The sequence below is a fragment of the Scyliorhinus canicula genome, chromosome 18, assembly GCF_902713615.1.
Source record: "Scyliorhinus canicula chromosome 18, sScyCan1.1, whole genome shotgun sequence".
Taxonomy (NCBI): Eukaryota; Metazoa; Chordata; class Chondrichthyes; order Carcharhiniformes; family Scyliorhinidae; genus Scyliorhinus; species Scyliorhinus canicula.
Genome location: NC_052163.1, coordinates 13727970 through 13747837, shown reverse-complemented (window position 1 = coordinate 13747837; position 19868 = coordinate 13727970). Strand labels below are relative to the sequence as shown.

The window sequence follows — 19868 nt, the reverse complement described above, 5'->3', positions numbered from 1 at the left end:
GGCGGGCCCGGTGGGAGGGATGCCGGGAGTGATGGAGTTGCTAGCTGAGTTTGGGACCTTTTCAGGTTATAAATTAAATTTAGGCAAGAGCGAGGTGTTTGTGGTGCACCCTGGAGACCAGGAGGAAGGAATTGGTAGGCTCCCGCTTAGGCGGGCAGGGGAGAGCTTTAGGTACCTGGGGGTGCAGGTGGCCAGGGACTGGGGGACTCTTCACAAGCATAACTTCACCAGACTTGTAGATCAGATGGAGGAGGAGTTCAAGAGGTGGGACATGCTGCCATTATCGTTGGCGGGGAGGGTACAGTCCGTCAAAATGACGGTGCTTCCGAGGTTCTTGTTCCTCTTTCAGTGCCTGCCCATCTTTATCCCCAGGGCCTTCTTTAGGAGAGTGACTCGCAGTATTTTGAGCTTTGTGTAGGCACATGGGACTCCGAGAGTGAAGAGGGTGTTCCTGGAGCGAGGGAGGGATAGAGGCGGGCTGGCGCTGCCCAACCTTCTGGGGTACTATTGGGCAGCCAATGTGTCAATGGTGCGTAAATGGGTGATGGAGGCGGGAGGGGCGGCGTGGAAAAGAATGGAGATGGCGTCATGTGGAGGTACGAGCCTGGGTGCCATGGTAACGGCACTGTTGCCGCTCTCCCCTACCACGAGCCCGGTGGTGGCGGCGACCCTAAGAATCTGGGGACAGTGGAGACGGCATCGGGGGGAAACGGGGCTCGATGGAGGCTCCACTGGGTGGCAACCATCGGTTCATCCCGGGGAACAAGGATGGGGGATTTAGGGGGTGACAACGGGCGGGCATCAGCAAATTGAGGGACCTGGTTATTGGCGGGAGGTTTGCGGGCCTGGGGGAACTGGAAGATAAATTTGGCCTTCCCCAAGGGAACATGTTCAGATACTTGCAGGTAATGGCGTTTGCTAGGTGACAGGTAGAGGGATTCCCTCTGCTGCCGTCGCGGGGGACGATGGACAGAGTGCTTTCGGGGGTGTGGGTCGGAGAGGGGAAGGTGTCTGACATCTATAAGGTAATGCAGTAGGTGGAGGAGTCGTCAGTGGAGGAGCTGAAGGCTAAATGGGAGGAGGAACTTGGGGAGCAGATAGAGGACGGGACTTGGGCGGATGCCTTGGAGAGAGTCAACTCTTCCTCCTCATGTGCGAGGCTTAGTCTCATCCAATTTAAGGTGCTGCACCGGGCCCACATGTCCGGGACTAGGATGAGTAGGTTCTTTGGGGGTGAGGACAGGTGCACCAGATATTCGGGGAGTCCAGCGGACCACGCCCATATGTTCTGGGCATGCCTAGCACTGGAAGAATTCTGGAAGGGGATGGCGGGGACGATGTCGAGGACGGTGTCGAGGGTGGTTGGATCCAGGGTCAAACCAGGGTGGGGACTCGCGATGTTTGGAGTTGCGGTAGAGCTGGGAGTGCAGGAGGCGAAAGAGGCCGGTGTCCTGGCCTTTGCGTCCCTCGTAGCCCGACGAAGGATTCTGCTACAGTGGAAGGATGCAAGGCCCCCAAGTGTGGAGACCTGGATGAGTGACATGGCGGGATTTATAAAATTGGAAAGGGTCAAATTTGCCCTGAGAGGATCAATACAAGGGTTCTATAAACGATGGCAGCCTTTTCTGGACTTCCTGCCTCAAAGATAGGTAAGTTGGTCAATAGCAGCAGCAACCGGGGGGGGGGGGGGGGGGGGTTCCTTATTGTAGTGTCTATTCTGTAACTTTATATTGTGTTAATTTGCGTTGTTGTTAAAATGCTGTGTTGTTCATGGAGGTGGGGCGAATGTTTATGATTGTTAATATTGTTATTTTTGGTATTTTACTATGGTGCGTTATTGTTGTATAAATTCAAAATTTTTCAATAAAAATTATTTTTAAAAAAAAGATGAATTACAGTGACATATCTATAAAGGATCACCCTGTAGTCAACCTTGAAGATATGCTAAAGTTGCAGACACACTTATTTTATCCCTGCAATTCTAAATTGTAACGAATCAGAACTCAGAATTCATCTTTGTTCAACATGTGGAATTATGTGCACATTGAAGTTATTTTGCAAAATCTTATCTTTTGTGAAGAAACTGTAATTATTTATGTTTTGTTATGTATTTATATTAGACACTAACTTGGCTATCTTTCTGGTAGCCTGACATTCTCAGAGCCACTGGTTTCCATAATTTGTTTGCACACCATTGAACTTTAATTATTGCAAAATCTCTGATTTGCACATGCACAGAAAAATTCTGGCAATGGTACCAGTCAACAAAATCGTGTACCCGTGGAGATGTTGTTTAAAGTGATTTCATTCAATCTGACCATCTCCTGGCTGAACTCAGCTATCGTTGATGAATTTACTACTTAGACTGGATGTGTTTGATCTTCCTGAAAATGGATGCCGAACAAGTTGGATTCATGAATTAACCTGCTCTTTAAACCATGGAAACTCTTGCCTTGTCTTCCTAACATGCTGCCTATCTCTTGTATTATTTGTGCATAAGCAGTTTATAATTAGTAAAGAAACCATCCAAGCTATCAAAATATTTGAGGTATTTTATTGAATCTGACATTGCCTCTACTTTCGATTAGGTTGCATTCAGCTTTCTTAATAGAAAAAGTCTGGTATTTTGGTTTAGCTTATGTTATGATCTGGCAGCTGGTAAGTGCCAAGCAATCCAAATCCCAAAGGGAAACTTGGAAACCTATGGCAACTATTTTCTATTTTTATTTAGATACAGGAAGATATATGTACTGAAGTCAGAAGCCACAAATCCCAGTAACACTTTTGGGGATCTTAAATTCTTCATTAAAACATTGATTAACAAAAGAAAAGAAAGCTTAAGCACACAGGATTACAATTACACAGTTAATAAAATTAGTCTTGGCGATCATGCCCCCAAACGTTCCTACTTGGTTAGATTCACAAATAAGCACCCCTTTAGGCAACATTCTCTTACGGATATTTAATCTATTACATCCAGTAATATTACCACAAGGCACATCCCACTGTTGCTATAGGGAAGAAATATCCCAGAGCTTCTCCCTCTATCCCACTCTTGTATGAGAAAATTCTAAAATCTTTAATACAGAACCCTAGTTTCTGAAAATAAAAACACTTTTCTGGGTTGGCTGAAAACTGGTTCACTTTTCATTTTGCATATCTATCCCAACACATAACACCCCTGGAGATCTTACTCCACCGCTTAGCTCCCAACTTCTCTTTACATATGTTTTTTCTCTTTCACCTTTTCTTCCTTTGAGATGTACATTTCCCAGGATATAAAAATATTTAATGTTCTCCTTATGGCCACCACTTTCAGATAAAATCTAATTTGCTAACTTTGCCTTATTTACTTATGACCTTTTCCAGGTATAGACCTCTTTTTACTTTCCTTTGAAGTTTAACAACTGAACACACACCTTCCTTATCTCCTAATGCAAATTTCTACTCATGTCTTATTTTTCTGTAGAGCATCCAACTTGACCATATTCACTTCAATGCCTGCCTTTCCCATCAAGACCCAATATCCAAAAGGGCTGTGGTCTGAATGCAGACCCTCTCCAGGATAGCACTCTGTACTTTTTTCCATTCTGAAAACCAACCATTCACCCAGACACATTCTGTTTCGTGTCTATGCCGCTACTGCCTCTTTAATTCCATGAACTTCAGCCCCGAAATTAGCGCACACAGTACCTTGTGTGATTTGCTGCTCAAATGCTGCAATTTTGCTTAACATGTCCCAGAGGCAAGTGAAAATCTCTGAGCAATATGCTGCACCAAATCGCTTTTCCTATAAATGGTGCCGTCTCTCATTGAAGTATTAACTTGTGGTAATTTTCATCTGAAAGAGGTGAATTTTAGTACCAGTTCCGAAACTGTTGTTTTATCGATGTGTAATTTTAATCTTAACTATTCTAATCTTCATTTAGCTGACATTCTTTACTGCACAAGTATTATTGCAGCTTCATTATCAATTGTTTACCTGCTGAATTATTTATGTATATCCTCCAGCTTCACAATAATTATATGCTCTTAATGCTCTGAGTGATGTATCGGGTCAAAATCTACTTTATTACTGGGATAGGAGAGAATTGGCTTCAAGCACTCAACTAATGAGTTCCCTCGAAGTGTGGAATAAAAGTACTGGAGGTCTTTGTAGCAGTGTGGTTCATTAGTTACTTCACTGGTGTACTTTCTTGTGAAGTTCATTTCAGATTCTGACGAAGTTGACAATTTTTCATGTGTGTAGCATTTTTTAAATAATTTGTAGAAATGCCAATGAGCTGATTTGAGAATAAACTTCACTGTTAAGGACCAAACCATTGCAAAAGCAACTTAAAAATCAGGGACGTGAAGTGAAAGGTGCTAAATATATCCAGTTTGGAACATAGAACAGTACAGCACAGTACAGGCCCTTCGGCCAACGATGTCGTGCCGACAATTTATCGTATTCTAAGATCAACCTAACTTACACCTTTTCAATTTACTAGTTTCCATGTGACTGTCCAAGAGTCGCATAAATGTCCCTAATGACTCTGACTTTACCAACGGGTGAATTTCCACTGATGACTGAAGAATGACCTTTTCTCTTTAAAGGTGTATCGTTCAACAGTGTCTACACCCAGATTTGGCGCGTTCTGCTTCACCTGGCAGCTGACCCTTACCCAGAAGTCTCAGACCTGGCTATGAAGGTGCTCAACAACACGGCTTACAAGGTACGGTAGACAGTGGTGGCATTCCATAGATACTGAATATTTGGAAATGGTAACTGTAAAAGTGCCCTTTCCAGTTTGCCAAGCTCATACCTGAACCAGCACGTTATGGGTCCAAATCCCATTTCAGGGCTTCAGTTCATTAACCAGGCTGACATTTTCATGCAGTCCCATGGAAATGCTGCAGTGAGTGTTATATAAAGGCTGTATCTCCCTTTTCCTTTGATTCAGGTGGATGTACATTGTAAAATATGATGTATCATTTGTGTGTCTTAATTTATGTACATAATTGTACGTATGAATAACATTTAAAGATGCGCTTAAAATTTTTTGCAATATACTGCTTGATTTTGACTCCAAACAGCCGTGAGGCTATCTGTTCCTAACTTAACAAAGAATGCAATAAAGCACATCACTATTCTTAAAGCTGACTATCCACCCACAGCAGTTCACTAGTTTTCTAGTATCTGTCATTGCATGACTTTTTGAATCCTCCTGAAGCTGATCTAATGATATGGATTTTGAGGCAAGAACATAGAGCTTAGAACACACATCAAACAAAGCGTTACATCTGCGGCTGGGGCGGGGAGAGAGAGAATGAAGAAGGAGACGGTAGGGTGGTTGTATAGGCACCCCCCCCCCCCCCCCCCCCCCCTCCTTGTTCCACTCGGCTTAACCTAGCGTCTTATCAATAGAGAAAATAATGAACTCGCACAGCAGTTTGGCAGTGGCGGATTATCATACTCTGATGTTAAGAATTATCTTCCCTCCAGTTAAAACTGAATCCCTCAACCTTGATCTTATGTGCAAGTGCACCCCCTCACTGCTGCCTGTAGACTCTCCCGCGTTAGTGTTTAGTCCAACTGACAATCTTCACCCAAGAATGCGCCAGCCTTACTCGACAGTGACCCTGAAGGATTCAGTTGATAGAGCTGTCACGGTAGCACCGAGTGTGAGTGATCATTAGAAGATTAAACTATCTTCCAATGTACCCCGTGTGGTGGTTCAGCGGCCATGCCTGAGTCCTAATCTGAATCTTTTAGCCCTGACTCTCCTGTGCTGTAACCTTTTGAGAACTGAATTTATCTCGAGTGCAGAATTTGAATCATTTATTACACCAGCACCATCCCCCGAGCCCGCACAATGGGAGCATAATCAGAAATCGTACATTGTGATCAATGTGGGATGTCTCGGAAGGGTCACTGACTCACCAAGAATTTTGGTCTTCAGCTTAAATTTGTCTGCTAATATATTAGTAATTATATTAGGTGACATTTGAATGTGGCTGTCTCTTTCCTTTGAATGAGAGGATGATCAATGAAATGGTGTCGCCTGTACAGTAAAGATACCCAAGTTGAATGCGTGTACATGTATATCTGGAGCTCTGTCACTTCTTTGAAAATAGAAAGACTGTCTCCAGAGATACTGTGGGGAAGATCAGAGCGATTTTCAAAACTTGGAGCTGTGAGAATCTGAGAGTGGTTTTACTTGTCTGTCTTTCACTGCTTGTGTGGATAAAGTTGAAATTCTACAGCTAATGAATCATTAAAATTGAAGCCTTTGTAGGAGGGAATTGTTTGCTTTTGAACTTTTTTTTTGGTAGGCTATTTATTTGAGCTAGAACTATTAAAAATATGGAGCCACGGTGGGGTAATGGTTAGAACTGCTGCCTCATGGTGCCGAGGACCCATGTTCGATTACGGCCGCAGGTCACTGTCCGTCTGGCGTTTGCACATTCTCCCCGTGATGCGTGGGTCTCACCCTCATGACCCAAAGATGTGCAGGATAGGTGGATTGGCTACGCAAAATTATCCCTTAATTTAAAAAAATATTAAAAATAGCTGCTGCTGATTATTTTCATTTTTGAGCAATCTATGGAACATATATGTCACGTTGTTGGAATGGCTCGTAATATGACATAATATGTCCTTTAATCTTCGTGAGAATATTTAAAACCTGCAATTTTACCCAGCAATGCGTCATATACATTGTAAAGGGAAGGCAAGTATCCCTTCCCCTTTTCCCCCACCCTTGTGCGATGTATTTCTCACAGGTGCTTTGCTTGGTCTAGTGTTTCTATGTAGTGCTATTCCAGTGGCTGCAGCATGGCTGGTGGAAGGCTGCTGATTTTAATGATGGGGATATAGTAGATAGCCTTGCGGAACACCCTAGACTAGCTCTTGGGCTTTGAGGGTCCAGCTTCAGACTACACAATCTCTGCATCGGTGTCGGCAGCCTGGGTCAGCCGGCTGAGAGACACCAGACCGGGCATTGCCAGAGTGGCAATCAGCAAGTACAATTGCTGTCATCCTAAGAGAGGATGGGATGCTCCATAGTGCTGTTACCATGAGTGAAAATGACCAGGGAGCTTCAGGGCAGACCATTTATTGCAATGCAAGATAAACTAGGTGTAGCTAAATCAAATCAAGAATGTTTTGATGGAAATCATGACTATTAAAAATAAAATGTTAGATATGACTTAGAAAATTTTTTAAAAATCTTTTTTTCAATGATTAAAGTTGTACGCATAAAATATACCTCTTGCGTTCTGATCTAAGGTAGCCCTAAGGCATAATGACAGACCATTGGACATTTACTGATATCATAGCGAATCTGTTTATCATCAACCACAAGAGCAATCGAAGGAACAGCAATCTTCATGTTGGTCGTAGTGTTTTTTGCCTCCCACAGTCTAAAGATGTGCAGGTTAGGTGGATTGGCTGTGATAGATTGCTCCTTAGTGTCCAGGGATGTGCAGGTTAGGTTATGGGATTGCGAGGGTGGGGAATGGGAGTGGTCCTGGGTGGAGTGCTCTTCCAGTGGGCTGAATAGCCTATTTCGCCACTCTATGGATTCTGTGATTCTTAGTCACCTATTGGCTTGTTCAGGAGGCAATCACCAACTTGAAACACAGTTGTTTGCTCTCTCTCGGCTTTTTCGTTGTGCAAGCAGGATTAAATTTTCCTTAAACAGGCTGATGTTTTATGTAATCCAATGTGGAATCGACAACTTTATTCTCCGACATATTTAGGCTAACATATAGAATTCTCAGGGGACTTCACTGAGATGCCAAGAGGATGTTTCCTCTTGTGGGACAGTCTAGAACCCAGAGGGCATCATCTGAGAGTAAGGGTTGCTGCCCATTGAAGACAGTAAGAAGTCTTACAACACCGGTCTAAAGTCCAACAGGTTTGTTTCAAATCACTAGCTTTCGGAGCACTGCTCCTTCCTCAGGAGAATGAAGAGGTAGGTTCCAGAAAAGTTTATATAGACAGAGTCAAAGATGCAAGACAATACTTTGAATGTGAGCATTTGCAGGTAATTAAGTCTTTACAGAGCCAGAGAGAGGTGTAACCCCACGTTAAAGAGGTGTGAATTGTCTCAAGCCAGGACAGTTCGTAGGATTTTGCAAGCCCAGGCCAGATGGTGGGGAATGAATGTAATGCAACATGAATCCAAGGTCCCGGTTGAGGCCGTATTCATGTGTGCGAAACTTGGCTATAAGTTTCTGCTCGGTGATTCTGCGTTGTCGTGTGTCCTGAAGGCCGCCTTGGAGAACGCTTACCCGGAGATCAGAGGCTGAATGCCCTCGACTGCTGAAGTGTTCCCTGACTGGAAGGAAACATTCCTGCCTGGCGATGGTCGTGCAATGTCCATTCATCCGTTGTTGCAGTGTCTGTATTGTCTCGTCAATGTACCACGGTTCGGGACATTCTTTCCTGCAGCGTATGAGTTTGACAACATTGGCCGAGTCGCATGAGTATGTACCGCATACCTGGTGGGTGGTATTCTCGCGTGTAATAGTGGTACCCATGTCGATGACCTGGCATGGCTTGCAGAGATTGTCATGGCAAGGTTGTGTGGTGTCGTCGTCGCTGTTCTGAAGGCTGGGTAGTTTGCTGCAAATAATGGTTTGTTTGAGGTTGCGCGGTTGTTTGAAGGCAAGTAGTGGGGTGTGGAGACGACCTTGGCAAGATGTTCATCTTCATCGATGACGTGCTGAAGGCTGCAAAGAAGATGTTGTAGTTTCTCCGCTCCGGGGAAGTACTGGATAACGAAGGGTAGTCTGTCGGTTGGGTCCCATGTTTGTCTTCTCAGGAGGTCAGTGCGGTTTTTTGCTGTGGCGCGTTGGAACTGTCGATCGATGAGTCGAGCGCCGTATCCCGTTCGTACAAGGGCATCTTTCAACGTCTGTAGATGTCTGTAACGCTCCTCCTCGTCTGAGCAGATCCTGTGTATATGGAGGGCTTGTCCATAGGGGCTGGCTTCTTTAATGTTTTTAAGGTGGAAGACCGAGATGAGAGAGAATTTATTTTTTCAGGTTAGTGAATCTGTGCCACTTTTTACAGCAGAGAGCTATCGAGGCTGACTCAATAAGTATGTTCAGGGCGGAGAAAGACCGATTTTTAATCAGTTAGGGAATCAAGGGTTATGAGAATGAGGCAGAAAGGAGGTGCTGAAGATTATATCAGATCAGCCATGATCTCATTGAATGGTGGAGCAGACTCAATGGACTGAATGGCCTACTTCTCTTCCTACCTTATGGTCTAGTTCAAGTCTAACATTTGTCTGTCTAACCCTGACTGCAATATTTTGCTTGTTGGAGAGTATTTGGCATGTCCACCACAGTTCCAGTCTTCCAGTTCTTGTTTGTGGTCTTGTCAACTCCAATATTAAGTTACACATTCACTGGTCTGAGAATTGAAATCAGCTCAAGGATTAATCTACCCATTTCACTTTTTCCTAGAATGTAAGCTTCTTCAGACAAATGATCTTCAGCCATTCTTTCCCAAGCACATAAGTATGCAATGAGCAGTTAGTTGGATATTTTGAGCCATAACTGACCCAGAAGCCTGGATGTGTTGGTCAGAACTGGTGACCACTGAAATGTTTGCATCTTAATGCCCTTGACCTTTGAAGTATCGTATCAGTCAATTATGACTGAGAGAACGCCATGAAGATTTCTTTGAATGCTAATAACGCACTGCTTTGTAGCTGTTGTAGAACATAGTTCAATTTATATCCTGCCGAAAGAGCTTTTAGTTCTGATTAATGGATATGTGTCCTTAATGGATAATTGCTCTTTCTCGCAGTGCATCCTCCTGTCTTCCATTTTGCATTCAACAAAGACTAGACTCAATTTGGAATCCGAACTCTTTGATATAAAGCTCAAGGCAAATTTCCTATTTTTAGTGTGATGCACATAAGCAAATAAATGCAGGAGAGTGACGCATGCTTTTGGGCAGAGTCGACGATTTACTCTATAGCTGACCTGGTGGCATGAAGAGTGGTCGGACTGCCAAGCGCACTTCATTGCTCAGGTCATAGAATCATAGTTTTACAACACAAAGCGGTCCTTTGGCCTATTGTGCCTAAGACGGCCATCAACCTCCTATCCCGTTTTCCAGCTCTTAACCCTTAGTTTTATATGCTATGGTGTTTCAAGTGCTCACCTAAATGCTTAAATGTTGAGGATTCCCGCCTCTACCACCTATCGGGCGGTGAGTTTCAAATTTCCGTCCCCCCCCATTCCCTGGGTGAGAAAGGTCTGCCTCAAATCCCCTCTAAATTTCTTGCCCGTACCTTAAATCTATTCCCCCTCCGATCATTGGTCCCTCTACTTTTTAATTTTTTTATTTATAAATTTAGAATACCCAATTCATTTTTTTGACCAATTAAGGGGCAATTTAGCATGGCCAGCTTTGGGTTGTGGGGTGAAACCCATGCAAACACGGGGGGAATGTGCAAACTCCACACAGACAGTGACCCAGAGCCGGGATCGAACCTGGGACCTCGCGCCGTGAGGCAACAGGGCTAACCCACTGTGCCACCGTGCTGCCCTTTGATCCCTCTACTAAGAACAAAAGTTCCTTCCTCTCTATCCTGTTTAGCACACTGGGCTAAATCACTGGCTTTGAAAGCAGACTGAGGTAGGCCAGCAGCACGGTTCGATTCCCGTAACAGCCTTCCCGAACAGGCGCCAGAATGTGGCGACTAGGGGCATTTCACAGTAACTTCATTGAAGCCTACTCGTGACAATAAGCGATTTTCATTTTTTTTTCCCTGTGTCCCTCATAATTTTGTACAACTCAATCTTTTCTGCTTCAAAGAAAGAAACCCCATTTTATGAAAGACAGCACCAACTGAAACGTGTCTTAAATTGGAGTTAAAATCAGAAGGCCAGAGAAAGCATTTTTAAAATTTCAGTAATTTTATTTGAAGTTTCGAAAAAATGTCATGAATTAAGAACTAATGAGGAAAAACTGCAAACTAATTAGTGATTTGTGAAATGCTATTGAGTGTATGTAATAAACCTGCAGTTTCAGTAGATAGCTGGAGGTGACAGCTAGCATGAAAAACATGGATGTGAGGAACCAAGCTTGGCAGATGAAGCTGACCAGCTGCCTACGCATTTTACCTCGGCATCTAAGTGAAAAAAATAATGAAACCTCCTTGACAACCAGGAAAACACTGCAAAACATTGAACGAAAGATATGGCGGTGCAAATAATGGGCCAAATTGGAGAAACTATCAAATTTATCCACCGTAACTGTAATTAAGACGCGCGCGCACACCGTGCATTTTAAAGTCTTTGTTCTCACTGATGCATTTTTTTGCTAAGCTCCTGCAAACCTTGGTAGTTTTGTGGAAGTGTTGTTTGTGTCATTTGGGTGATGGTTACTGATCTCAGGCGTTTTACTGTCAGGCGGCTGCAGGATAAACGGCATGAACAGAATATGGGCTCCTAAATCACCTTTGTTGGCGCGGCCAAGACTAATGGAGAAATTCAGCTGCACTGAGAAATTCATCGCAATAGTTCCACAGCTCCGTGACGGCATGCTTATGGATGTCCTTGATGATGGTGAATCTTCTGCTCCATTCCCAGTCACAACTGGAGTTCAGCAGGGCTGTGTGCCAGCACCACTCCTCATCAGCATGTTCTTCTCTAACATGCTCTCTGATGCTTTCCATGATGGCGATCCTAGCCTCAAAAACAGATATCGCATGGACGGGGAACTGCGCAATCTCGGACCACTCCGGTCAAAGAGCAAGGTTTCCAAAGACATAGTGTGCGATTTCCTGTTTGCTGATGACTATCTAGAAGCTGCTGTTTCAGAGCTGGACATGCAACATCGCATGGTCTTGTTCTTTAACGCACGCAAAAACTTCAGTCTTATGATCAGAGAATCCCTATAGTACAGAAGGAGGCCATTCGGCCCATCAGTCTGCACGGACCCGCTGAAAGAGCACCCTGGGAGGAAATGGAAGCATCCAGAGGAAACCCTCACAGGCATGGGGAGAAAGTGCAAACTTCACACAGGCAGTCACCCAAGGCCGGAATAGAACTAGGGTCCCTGGCGCCATGAGGCAGCAGTGCTAATCACTGTGCCACCATGCTGCCTGCATGGGGTAGTACGAAGAAAATTGAACTAATATACCAGCCTGCTCCAGGCAAGCCTCATCTCAGATCCAAGCTTTCAGTCCATGACCACAACATGTTAGGAGTGTTATATTCACTTATTGCAGCAGCACACTCTCGTTCTATTTGTATCAGTGACGAGGCACATGCAAGAATCGCCAAACAAAGGGGAGCATTCGACAGACTTCAGACTGGGAGAAAGAGAAGTCAGGTCTGCCTAGCAAACTGAAATTCTACAGAACAGCAGTCGCCCACTCTGCTCTAAGCATGCGAGTCATGTATGAAAGCCATCCAGTTTTACTTGAGCACAGTTTTACTTGAACTCCCTTCAGAGACTCCCAAATATCAGATGTCAGGACAATATACCAAGCACTGAGGTGCTCACCCTTGCTGGTGTGTCAGGAATCCACACCGTCTTAAAATAATCCCAGCTAAATTTGGGCTGGTCATGTAGCCCGAATGTTTGACACACCCCACAGTGAATCGCCATGGAAAGGTTGAGTGTGTGTGGTATGCTGCCGTTGCAGCCAAAGAAAGTGCTAGAAGAACATTGTGATGGCTTTGCTGAGGAATATTTGATATCGATCCTGACACCTGGGAGAAGCTCACCCAGAATCGCTGGACCTGGCACAACAGATAAACATTGTGGACGTTCACATGCACGCTGCACACTCACACTATGCATGCGCGTGCACGCCACGCATGCACGGATACACTGAGCGCATGTGACACAGTGAACGTGTGCACACGTACGCTGCGCACACATGCTCAGTGATTGCTGCTCAGAAGTTTCTTCATTGGTCCTGATGTTTCAACTTAAAATGTTTGCCGGTTTATTTGGTAGTTCCTCTGGGGACCGCAGGATTAAAGGTCTCTATCACAGAAGGTATTCTGCTGGTTGGTGTCTATCAGCAAACAGAGCTCGAAGCTTGCCAGGAAGCATAGAGAGAGAGAGCAAGTTTCAACAGCCTCGGCTGCCTCTCCTTAGTTCAGCATCTCAGCATGCACTCTCTGCCAAATATGTCACCTTTATCTCACAAATGGGCTTTGCTGGTCATGTGATTTACTCCACTGTTGGGGGGCAATCCAAATAATCACATTATCCAAAATTAGCTTGATTAGCTCATACCTGCACGGTTAGCTTACCATTGTCTCATGACCCAAGTGATCAGATTTAATGTCATGTCTCCAATAGTTGAATATCAGGCTCTTGTGGTGGTGTTGCAGCACTGGTGTCTGTATCTGTGATTTCCAGTCACCCTGTTCAGCCTGTTGTTTTAAAACGCCTGTTCTTCAGGAACAAGCACAGGTTTCAAGCCAATGAATTAAAAATCAATGTTTGACAGATACATCTCTTCGTTTAACTGTTAGTGCAATTTGATGCATTATTCTGGATTAACCTTTACCTGCCTTCTATGAATGTATAGCCATCTATGTCCATTTTGAGTCAAGTTTGAAGAGCAAATATTTTCCCTGTGGCTAACACCTTTGATATTGGGGATTGATTGCGTAGCGTTTTTCAGTGAAACCTCAATGTTTTGAATGGTTTCCTTTCATCTCTGAGCAGAAGTGGGCCCAGCATGTGGGATATGATCCGATCTCACTACTGCACCATTTGCTATCTCAAAATTTATCTTGCTGCCAATTGATTAAAACCTGCTTATCTAACATTTTGAACTATAACTTTCTGGGACATTTTACGAAGTGCAAACTGCTCAGCTCGTTTTATTTTTCTTTCCTGTTTTCGCAGATATTAATTTTGTTGAATATTATACCTGAATAAAATGACATTTTGAAAGGAGGGCGGAATGAATATAAATAATTGAAATTCTTGGCTTTCGCTGAAATGTTGTGCATGATGCTGAGCTTCTGAACCGACATCATGTCAAAATCATTTGAGCAGGAAAATGTCGCTGCACAGAATCAAAACACTCCAGGAAAATGGCCATTGTGAATTACCCATGCTTGCCAATTAATCTACCAAACAAAAACACTAAAATCATTTCTTGTTTTCATAATACTTGTGAAGCAAAATTACATTCATGCTGAAAACTCATGCCTTTTACTTTTGGATTAACACAGCATCGATGATCTCCAACATTTGGGGTCTTTGGTCTTTTTCTTTTTCTTAATAAATTTAGAGTACCCAATACATTTTTTTCCAATCAAGTGGCAATTTAGCGTGGCCAATCCACCTACTCTGCACATCTTTGGGTTGTGAGGGTGAAACTGACGCAAACAAGGGGAGAATGTGCAAACTCCACACGGGCAGTGACCCAGAGCCAGGATCGAACCTGGGACCTCGGCGCCGTGAGGCGGCCGTGCTAACCACTGCGCCACCGTGCTGCCCTCTTTGGTCTTTTTTGATACACTTATCCCAAGAAAGTGGAGTTGCTAAATGTAACCCATCATTTCCATACGATATAGTAATACTTGCCAGATGAATTCATCATATTGCAACATTTTTACCGTTTTGATTAACGTTTCCCTGCAGGCCACAGTTAATGCCCGACCGCAACGTATCCTGGATTCCACGAATCTCACGCAGTCTGCGCCAGCCAGCCCTACCAGTAAAGGAACACACATTCATCAAGTTGGGTAAGTCAGTGAGGCAGAGGTGTAATGCCTTTTGCAATAATGTACGTTCTTGTGGCAAGTTATTCTCAACAGGAATTTTCTTCCAAGTTTACAGTAAATTGGATGCAGCTCATGAATGTAAGTGTAAACATTTCAAGGCGCATTAGACAACCAACCCCCATTTCTAGCCTTCAAATCTGGCATTCTGTACTCTAGTTTCAGAGCAGAGATATATATTCAAAGTCTTTGCTAATGGCTTGCATGTCCTGTGCACATTAACTTTTTTCCTGTGGCACAAACTTTTTCCCCCGCCACCTTCCACTGCAGGGTTTGGAGCCTTAAGGATGTCCATCTACAACTTCATGCCACAGTCAGGCTGAAGTCTGCTACCTCTCATATGGCCGCTCACATCTGCCTGTCCTCATAGTCATTGGGACTGCCATGACACCCATGGATTCTTTTCAAAATTTAACGATTTTTATACCGTGAAGATCACACTACAGGCAATCCTATCAGATAATGGGCACTGAAGTTCCAGTCCTTCCTGCCTTAGCACAATACACCATGTGCCGATCCCTACCTGGAAGGAAATAGAAAGTTGAGATAGAAGCGCAAAAGCTGATCAATTGCGAAAAATCAAGACAAGTGACAGAAACTGCAACACAAAGCAGAAGATGTTGATAGGTTAGAAACCGTATGCTTCAAATTGCTGCAAACAAGCTCACAGGAGATATGAAGTGAAATTTATGGAGCACCATCTTGTGTCCCATTCAATCTGCCTGAATTCTCAAGATTTGGGTTTTGGGTTGTGCGGCAAATACGAACAACGCCATCTAACCTGTTCCATTCAGAGTTCTGGATCCTGCTAGGCCCAGTAGACAGTGGCCATGTATCTATAAAGACATATCAGTAGCTGTTCAATCAGTTAAGCAGTTCATTATATTTTTAGTGTCAGTTCTCTTTTTTTTTTTACACGATTTCTTTTGCGAATCTGCATGCATGGGAAATTATAATAGTTACGGTAACCTTGTGGCACACAGACTCACAATATGACTGATAAAATAAAGTAAATGACTGATTACAACCCAAGGGTGTGTTTCATTTGAAGAGTGTTAAAGAAGTGCCCCCCCCCCCCCCCCCCCCCCCCCCCCCCCCCCCCGTGTCTTCATTCATGTGTGCTATGCCTGAAGGCAGATTCTAAGTTTACCTGAGTCAGAATTGGAGTTGAACCCGCATTGTTGACGTTGTTCTGATTCACATGCATGCTGTTCCCCTAGCTGACCTAACCATCCCGCTTCCTCTGGTCTGGGGATACCATTATTAACTAGTACTATCTTAAACTATTTCTTTATTCTAACTCTTTTGACATCGGTGAAAAATGTGCCATTATCAGCAATTGGTTATCATATTGTGCTTTGAAAAATGGGCTGTAATCAATGTTCCCGGTCATTTTTTCTGGCTGCGCAGATAATTTTGTTCTGTGCTTCCACTTTTCTTTTGTGCAGTCAGGCACTGGGGTGGTGATTTTAAGGAAGCTTTTGGGTTACTGTGCATCTTAGAGGGAATATTGGTTGTCGTACAGAAGTTTGTTAAAGTGCAACCTGTACTATATGACTTCCGTTACCAGGAAACAACGGGTTTGGTTTTATTAAAGGAGTGGAAGTGACAAGACCAAGAGGAAAGTAATTTCAAATTACAATGCTGGTGGCACTGAATTGTGCAAAATGCCTGTCCCGGCACATAGATGGGCAAGTTAGGTGGATTGGCCATGCTAAATTGCCTTAGTGTTCAAAGATGTGCAGTTAGGTGGGGTTAGGTGGTTGGGGGGGGGAGGGGGGGGCGCCTAGATATGGCGTTCTTTCAAAGCCTTGATGGGCCGAATGGCCTCCTTCACTGCTCTGGCCAAATAAGACAATTAGCAGGAATTGTTTCTTGTGAGTAGAGTTTTGTTTTCTGATGTCTTGAACTTGTACAGGTGATGATTTGAAAAATAATTTGAGTTGGCTATTACGGGCTGTTTGTCGCAATTCTGTTTCACTCATCTCTACGCAGCCACAGTGACCAGGAACAAACCGTCAAAAGTTACCTTTCTGCTTAACATTACACTGCGGCTTTAACTTGTCCTTTCTATATATTTGAAGAAAAAGCAAACAGTGTTGTTCTCCGAAGTGCACATCAAAATTAGTTCATTTTGCTTTAGCTGACGAGAGAAAAACTAATTGACAATAGCCAGGTATAGCGTGCTCATTAAATAATTTAGGGCCAAGATTTTAGATTCACACATAGACATTTCAACTTATCATGCCTATGGGAGTTATGGAAGCATGAATTTGCAAAATTAATCTTGATACAAACTGGGTCCCTGGACAACAAAGTAATTGTTAATCATTACTTGGGAACTCTGCCCTTGCTTCATGGTTGATATTTTATGTATATGAGATTCCAAGTGAATCCACTCAGATATGTGCCTCTGGCTGTTTTAGGCATGTTTTGTAGTTTATTAAATATATCACTTCCACATTTCTGCTCTCTGGAATTCAGAGATACTGTTTTGTGGCATTCCCATTCCCGTAGTGTTGGGAATAAATTCAAAGCACACGCCCTGAAACCAAATGCAATAATGTTCTGTTTGCCTGTATCCCATTCACTACACTGCAAATTATTTTAATGAAGGCATAGCTCATTAAAATATTTCTTAAACACAAGATTAAGATGCTGTGAAATGCAAGTTTTTTTTTCTTTGAAGGAACTTTCTTTAAAGAGTTGTTGACAGCAATCTGAGCCTAGTGTATTTCTCCCCTCTCAATTTTTTTTTTCCGCATATAATACCTTATTAGCTTTGCTCCCAAGATTTATTTGCATCATTTGTATGAAATAAATGACATCAGTTCCTTTGTTCGTCAGCTTGAATATAGTTTGCAAAGTTTAAAGCATCTGTTACGTGCCTTTTCGAGCTTTAATGACACAAATGTCAACTAGTATTATGCAGTTTCCTTAATCATGTTCTAGCCTCATGGAATAACCAGTCTGAATTGGCATACGCGCAATTTTTTCGAGGTCTAATCGATGCGATTGGTTAAGAAGCTACACTTTCACTGCGAGCACCTGGCTTCCGATCCAGCTCACACTAAGGATAAAGATCTCTGTTGCTCACTCACTGTAAAGGCCTCGCATGTAATGGGACTTGACCAGTCTCAGCCCAATTTTCCCTGGTCATAGAGTTCACAGTTCTGATTTGACACAAGTTGGTTTGCTTACACTGCTGTGGGAAGTGCAAATATCACACCGTTGCAGCAAGTGGAGCTTTCCTTAGATACTGATTAGCCCAAGTTGTGGCACAAAGTGTTGTGTTACGTACTCTGGGATAACACAGGCTGCAAATCGATGCAGCTTTGACCAATGGGTACTCCAGACGTTGAAGTAAGTTCAGTGTGATTTATTGAACCATTATCACAGTTCTCTGAGTTCGACTCTCCTGCTAACCTTGCTATAATGACTCAGTCTAACTAACCATTCTGCTCTAACCCATGTGGTGGGTGTGATGCTTCTGATCTGCCCCTGTCCTACTCTCAAGTGTTGCCTGTGGAAAGAGACAGAGCATGTGTACCCTGTCCTTGTATATGGGTTCTGTAATGCCCCCTTGTGGTAGTGTCACCTCTGGGTGTCTTGACTGCCCATTGGTCGTGTCCTATTCTATGTGTTCATTTGCTGTATGTCTGCATGTCATGATGTCTCTGATGCTCCCTCTAGTGTTTACTTAGTCGTAGTGTATTTACATTAACTCCTGTGAATTTACAATGATGCATATCACCACAAAAAGTAGAGAGAATAGTGCCCCGCTCACTCTCCTTGCCTCTGGAAAAACTTGAACTCCCAACTCTAGCTGTTGCGGAGTTGCTGCCGACATGGTGGGTCAAGCCTCTTTTTAAACCTGGGCAAAGCTAATAGGCTAAACATTTGAGCATTACGGTTTCTTATTTTCACTAAATAGCTAGTCACACTTAATTCCTGGTAGGAAGGTTATTTCTTTGCAGGTAAACGTTACCACTTTGCAGAATATTCTCTCTCAAATCTTTTTCTTTCTATCACAGAGGGTCACCTCCCATACCCAGTACAAGCAGTTCCAGTCTAACCAATGATGTGAGTAAACAGACAGGACCCAGAGATATATCAACGCCGCCACGGCCAGGATCCAGTGCCACTGGGGGGGTGCAGTACACTCCACACTCCCACCAGTTTTCCCGATCACGAAAGATGTTTGATAAAGGGCCAGACCAGGTAAGGAACCAGCTGTATTCCATTGCTTACAAGACTGAAGTAAGTCGTCTTTTACTGAATTAAATAAACTGGCACACCAAAGAAGGAAACCGCAGCATAAGGATGACTAAAGGATTGGTTAAAAGGGTAGGTTCATTAGCAAGTTCTCAAAGGTGGTAACGGTGCAAAGAGAAAGTTTTGGGAAGGGAATTGATGAGCTTGGTGCTCAGACGGCCAAATGTACAACTGTGCCTGAAGGGGGTGAAGGGAGTGTGGGATTCACGGAAAGACGTAAAGCTGTTGGAGGATTGGTAGTGCTGGGGTAGCTTAGAGATAGGGAGGGGTGAAGACGTGGAGGGATTTGAACGCAAGTTTGAGAGTTTTAAATTCAAAGACTGGAAGTCTGTATGGGTCAGCAAGCTCCGGCGTTCTTGGTGAGCTGTACTTGATGCGGGTTACGGTTCTGGGTGAACTTGACATTATGGAGGCTTGACGATGGGTAGGTTGACCTGGAGGGCGCTGGCATGTAACTCAGTCATCGGGTAGCGAAAGCATATGGGCTAAGGGAGGGGCAAAGATGGACAATGTTACAGAGGAGGGTTTGCAGTGAAAGGCTGACTCAAGTGGATCCCAGATCTATCTCGGTGACATTTTGAGTGCTGTGATATTTGGCTGTAAATGAGAAGTGTGATTGTAAATCACCACCAGTAATGTAGGCAGTTCTCTTCCATGTGTGTACCCTTCTCCTCCTCCCAATGATTGAACTAAATTCCTGTTGAGAGCAAGCATCACCTCCGATGAATCATTTATTTTATTCCTTCAGCTGAGGTAATGTTACAATCTTTTACTTTATGTCAACTGTGTATTGGTTGTACTTTTTAAATTGACAGCAGTACAGATTA

General features: G+C 43.6%; 1 protein-coding gene across 1 annotated transcript in view; it reads left to right on the top strand.

Moving 5' to 3' along the window:
• The window catches only part of rptor (regulatory associated protein of MTOR, complex 1), a 415805-nt gene that overhangs the window by 306092 nt on the left and 89845 nt on the right, over positions 1 to 19868 (top strand). The window contains exons 21-23 of the mRNA XM_038778271.1: positions 4597 to 4715; positions 14627 to 14730; positions 18801 to 18987. Coding sequence (XP_038634199.1) covers positions 4597 to 4715; positions 14627 to 14730; positions 18801 to 18987 — 410 coding nt within the window. The remainder of the gene's footprint in view (positions 1 to 4596; positions 4716 to 14626; positions 14731 to 18800; positions 18988 to 19868) is intronic.